Genomic DNA, 5594 nt, shown 5'->3' with positions numbered 1-5594 from the left:
TTTGGCTACACTAATCTACTTTTCGAAAAATAATCCCAAAGTAATGCTCTTTCAGTTTTTATTCCCTTATTAATCTAGTTATTGCCATGTCGACTCCCCATCAAAGGAAAAAAAATAATTTGTAAATCTTTTGTTTATATATTACATAGTTTTTCTTTATTTAGTGCCTTAAGGACATTTTGTAAGCAAATTAAAAAAAGAAAAGTGGATCCATAATTAGTGTTTTAAAATTGCTGATCACCCTCTAAATTGCAATGATTTTGCTGAAGAACCTTTTTTTTTTGCTGCCATTTTTCCTCCCTTGCTTTATTCTTGATTATTATATCACAAGTTCCTTTCTTTTTTACTTGTTACTTGCAATTTTATATATGGTAGTTTCCTAACTTTGTAAATTTTAAGAAGTTTGCAAAAACTCAAATTGTTTGAAGTACAAGTAAACATTCCAAAAGAATAGGAGAAAAAATATAACTAGGTTAGTGTAAATATCAAAATTAACATGCTATATGAGCCAATCTAATGTGAGAAATACTAATTAACTCAATAATAGATAGAAAAATATTTTTATTTATCTTTAAAATTGTACATAAGTAGCAACATTTAAACTATTGAAAAGTTATTAAAAATCTATTGATATGGATTGTACCTCTTAATATAAGATGAAAATGTGAATACTTTCCATACTCGAAGTCCACATGGTAACAAGTTAACAAGGAAATATACTTTGTAAGTGCATTAGTTTGGGCATAGTTTTGAAGAATGAGATTATTGTGGAAATAAAGTCCACTGGATTATATGTTTCGAACTGCTTTTTCAACATTGCTAAGTGATAAGAGAAGCCTTCTATCATCTACTGCATTCATTCATCTCAAAATTGCGTAAAACCTCTTACGAGGATCAAAAAGCCCCTAATTTTTCTAACATGCTTACGAAGAACTTCAAATTCAATATACAATGAATTTCAACACATTCACTAGTAAATCTAATCGAATACTGCCCAATCATACACATACATTTTCACTCAATCAGAGTCGGGATCACCATCCACAATATCAGGAAGTGAATCCATTGAAGTGTCGTCATTGATTTCTAGCACCAATCCAGCGCCCCTTCCTGTGTTTGATATTGTAGCAGAAATCTTTTCCACAATCCTAGTGTATTCATGATCTTGGCTTGTCACCACATCCTTCGCAGATGTTGGCGTGACACTCTGCTCAGTAACCATAGTGTTTCTTTTACTTGCTGAAGAAGAGACATCTTTTCCTGCTGCTACAACAAAATCTGTATGACCATCAGCTGATGTAGCACTGCCTGAAACCAGTCCATCTGATTCGATGGCAGTATGACCACCAGCTGTAGCAACCAATATTCGCCCTTCAATATGATCGCGTTCCTCTGTCTGCTTGTAGCTTTCCGGAGTCGGCAAGTCAACCATTATCTCATCCCCATCTACTGGTACTTTGTCAGCTGCAACAGCCATTGATTCCCCAAATTCACCACCTTCACGCTTATTTCTTTCAGAAGGAGAACCACCATGAGGAAGCTTTTCTAATGCTGGATCGGTAGAGGTCCCAGAGGGTTTTTTATCACTGCTGGTATATTTTCCAAGGTCATTGACATCTGTTTCATCACCATTTGCCAGCCACCTTTCGTACAGATCATCATCCCCAGACTCTGGCAGAGAAGGCTCCTTTCCTAGTGTGCTAAAATGAAATGAAGTGTTCTTTCTGTGATCTGCGAAGTGTACGTCTGGAAGGTTGAGGCTAGCGCTGCCATAATGGTCAACTGCCGATTGAAGATCTATAAATGGAAGGGCCCTAGGATGTATGAGCACTTCCAAGGTCAAAAGAGCATGACAGCAATATTCAGAAATTTTTGTTCCAGATTCTCGACTGCCTGCAGTCACCAGAACGCATAAATCTATGAGCAAGAAGTCGAGAAAAGTAGACTTTTTCAATTCCATTAACTTAAAAAAAAAAGGGTTCAAGTAGCCCCGCAGAAGAACCTCTTACAAGTACGGTTATTCCTTCCATATCTTACATATTGAAGACCTCTTACTGTCAAACGAAATTACCAAGACAAATTGCAGGCATACATCACTCATTTGACAAGCATTTTAACAAGTACTCCAATTATACCGCTCATGTTAGTTACATAAAGGACAAAATCAAGCAACCTCTATTTCAGGTTTACCAACTTGACTTGGTATCCCCTCATCTATCTTAATTATATAAATTGTTCGTGCCTCCAATTCAAATGTACAACGTGGAGACAGCCCATGGATTGCATGGGAAGAAGATGACACTGGAGGCTGGACAGCACTTACCTCTATGAAAAAGTTCGAGACCCTGAGCAAGATGTGGAGGGCGAACACGACCAGGAGAAAGAAGGGATGCCAAAAGTGCGCGTAAAGCAGCAAGTTGGAAGTCTGCCCATATAGGAGTAGCTTCACCATAAACTACGGTACTATTGTTGTCAGCCCATCCCACTTTGCAAGCATTTGTTGCAACTGTTATAAGGAGACGATCAATATTTGATCGCCAACCATCTGATCTCATGGCACCAGCCTGTTGACAAAAAATAAAAATTTTCATTGTAAGCTCTGAAAGCATATACAGTTTATTGGAATCACAATTAGAGAAAAATAGGAGCTGCATTCATTTGAATATTGAAATACTGACAGGTACATCAAATAAAGTAGATGCCCCCCATGTCAGAAAATCAGGCTACATTCCATTAAGTGACAATTTGGAAACATAATTAAACGTGCAAGGGGCAAATTTAGTGCATAGGCCTACTAAATACGGCCTGAAAATGCCTGAAGTCTGGATCAACTTAGCACCAACTATAACATCACAGCCATAATGGATGATATTTAACACTAAAGCAGATTAGATGTGTCAGCAAGACTAACTAAGCATACTACTTTAAATAGATACCGGTAAGCATATAACTCCAGATAAGTACAGCTAGATAGACCATTACACCGTCTACATGAAGTTTCAGCTCAAGGAGCTTAATACTGGCTGCATAAAAAGCACAATTAACAGGATCTACCATGGTACAAGACCAAAAATGAAGCACCTCTCTAAGGCTTCCAAAGTGAATTCTTATTCCAAAATAACCACAGAGACAGTAGAAAGAAGCAGAATGAAAGACCAACTTGAGGTACTTTGTGAGCACACCTTTTGCTAAGTCAATAGCTAAAGTAGTATTCTCATAAGCATATAAATGATGGTAACTCAATGCATTTAATTAGATAAAGAAGGAATATACCACACTCAAAAGAGCTTCTAATGCCTCTAATGCAGCAATCCTGACAGATATTGCAGTCATATTTTGGGATGTCTCCACTTCCAGACCACCTTTAGCAGATTGGTCTCCAACAGATTCAGCTGAAGTTGGGTGCTTCCTTTTTCTCTGAAAACATTGTTGCAGTGCATCCTGTAAGGTCTTTGAGCGTGCAGCAGAGTACGAGCCACCACTCTCACGACCATGAGGATCCAGATCAAGCAATGCATTGCTTATAACTTCCTGGATCAGATATATTGCAATCCCTGTCAAGAACCACCACCATTAGGAGAAACAATTCCATGTGACAGATCTCTGTGTGCATCTGTATTTGTTTGCGAAAGAAGGAAAGAGGTAGTAAAGGGTTATTGAATTGAACGAATTACAAGAAGATTTTTTTTTTTTTTTTTTAGTATCAACAGCACTACTCTAAAAAACATCACTTCAAATTTGGTAAGCACCAAAACTATTGCCACTGAGTTAGATGCTAAAAAAAAAATAATCGGTTGTAGCATGCTACAAAGTCAAACCTATATCAAATATGGATTAAGAGAAAGGCAGGTAAGGGGAAAAAATTGTCACACAAAATTGGTAAAGGATGCACAATGGGTGCACGATTTTTTTGTTAGCAAATTTGGCAAAAGATATATATGAAAACATCTTCTAAATCACAAAAAGAAACAAACGAGGTTAGATAACAAAAGATTACTGCCTGGTTATGACACCAAATGTCATCAAGTCAAAGTAGTTTGATTAAAACTGTGAGCATCAACCTGATACCTCCTTATAACCTTCTACATACGAGTAAAGCAGCATGTTCGAACTTAGATACGGTAGTAGATCAAGTAGAAAATTACCATCATGTTCAAAATGTCTTCAAATAAAAACACGAGTATGGACAATTATCTAGTTCTCACAAAAGAAGTTGCAAAGCAATAGACAACATGCAAATGGTATCCCATAAAAACCTGAGATGTCGAAAAATCTCATGTATCTGATATTGACCAGTGAAAAAAATTAGAGAACTCAAACCTGAAAAGTATCATGCCTTTTGAAGAATATTAACCTCAGCCAACCAAATGCACTTATAAACCTTTGATAGTCCTTTTTGCTCAAGTACGTACAAGATCAATCCCGGTGTTAATATCATAAATCACACGTTTTGCCTAATAAACTCATCAAGGCCAAACTGACAGTAGCTCTGGACTCATGCAAAGTATTGAGGTTCATTTTGTTTTAGTATTTCTTTTTCAGGGCTCTTGACAAGCAGCATACTTATAGAAAATCACCTTAATTGCAATGATCTTCCATAGAACATGTAGACTTGTAGAATGTCGGGATATTCAAATGACAGTTTTATAAAGCAAATTTTAACAAGATTCACGAGTTCCAATGCTACAGACTTTTTAGAGGTTTCGAAATAATGAGCAACTTATGCTCCATGTGCTTCTATTTTTGAACCCCCAATATGACAGAAATGAGCAAGAGGAGGAGGAGAAGAGTATCTCATGCTTACAAGCATATATTCTTGCACATGCATCCATAAGGGATCAAAATGCATGTCAGATGAACTAAGCGCGGGAACTAACATCAATTTCCAGGCACCCAATATCAACATAAGCAAAGAGGTGAAAAGATATGTTAAACAATTACTTACCAATCCCCATGGACATCAGCAAAACTTTCATAATTGAGTAAACCTTAATCCTTAGCTCTGGCAGGACGCATGTCCTAAAATATTCTGTTAGCAGTCGTGTGATATCTGCCACATGTGGTAACAACTGACTGCAGAAGCGCATACAAAATCATGTTACAACTAACATTTTTGAAATGTAAACTAAAGAAGGAAGAGGAAATCAAACTAAAGAGCATAGCTTTATATCCAACGGACAAAGAACTCAAGGACAAGCTTTATAATAAGATATAAATAGAGTGATTACATTTAAAAGAGAACAAGAAGAAGACAAATCAGTCACCTGCGAAGTCCCTTTACATTAGAACTCAGAAGCTCCAGGCTGCACCTATGCAATTCAGGAAGTTCTAAACAAATCAAGTCCTGTCTCATGGCAGTCATAAAAGGGGAGGATTGTGAGAATGAGCCATCGACCATCAGCACTCTCTTAACAAGAGCTACCAGTGAACGAACAGGCACAGAAACCTGCATAGAGCACCAGACAAACTTATGCTCAAGGTAACGAGTTCATGTATCTCCCTTAAAAAATACAAGAAATCAATTCGGTCCTTTACACATATTTGATATCATAAACTAAACGAGGCATATCACCTGAACGGGATAAGCATCAGTA

The 5594-nt window shown here is 37.1% G+C and overlaps 1 protein-coding gene across 1 annotated transcript; it reads right to left on the bottom strand.

Moving 5' to 3' along the window:
• Positions 1-824: 824 nt before the first annotated feature.
• Positions 825-5588, bottom strand: LOC113758896. Its single transcript, XM_027301571.1, has 6 exons — positions 5573-5588; positions 5265-5446; positions 4946-5073; positions 3274-3554; positions 2324-2564; positions 825-1893 (listed from the first exon to the last, which is right to left on the bottom strand). Exons 2-6 carry the CDS (start codon positions 5396-5398, stop codon positions 1019-1021), a joined length of 1659 nt encoding a protein of 552 aa, XP_027157372.1. The 5' UTR covers positions 5399-5446; positions 5573-5588; the 3' UTR covers positions 825-1018.
• Positions 5589-5594: the final 6 nt, after the last annotated feature.

Source organism: Coffea eugenioides, unplaced genomic scaffold, assembly GCF_003713205.1.
Source record: "Coffea eugenioides isolate CCC68of unplaced genomic scaffold, Ceug_1.0 ScVebR1_768;HRSCAF=1502, whole genome shotgun sequence".
NCBI lineage: Eukaryota > Viridiplantae > Streptophyta > Magnoliopsida > Gentianales > Rubiaceae > Coffea > Coffea eugenioides.
The sequence above is the reverse complement of the archived record's forward strand: the minus strand, read 5'-3'. Positions and strand labels throughout refer to the sequence as shown.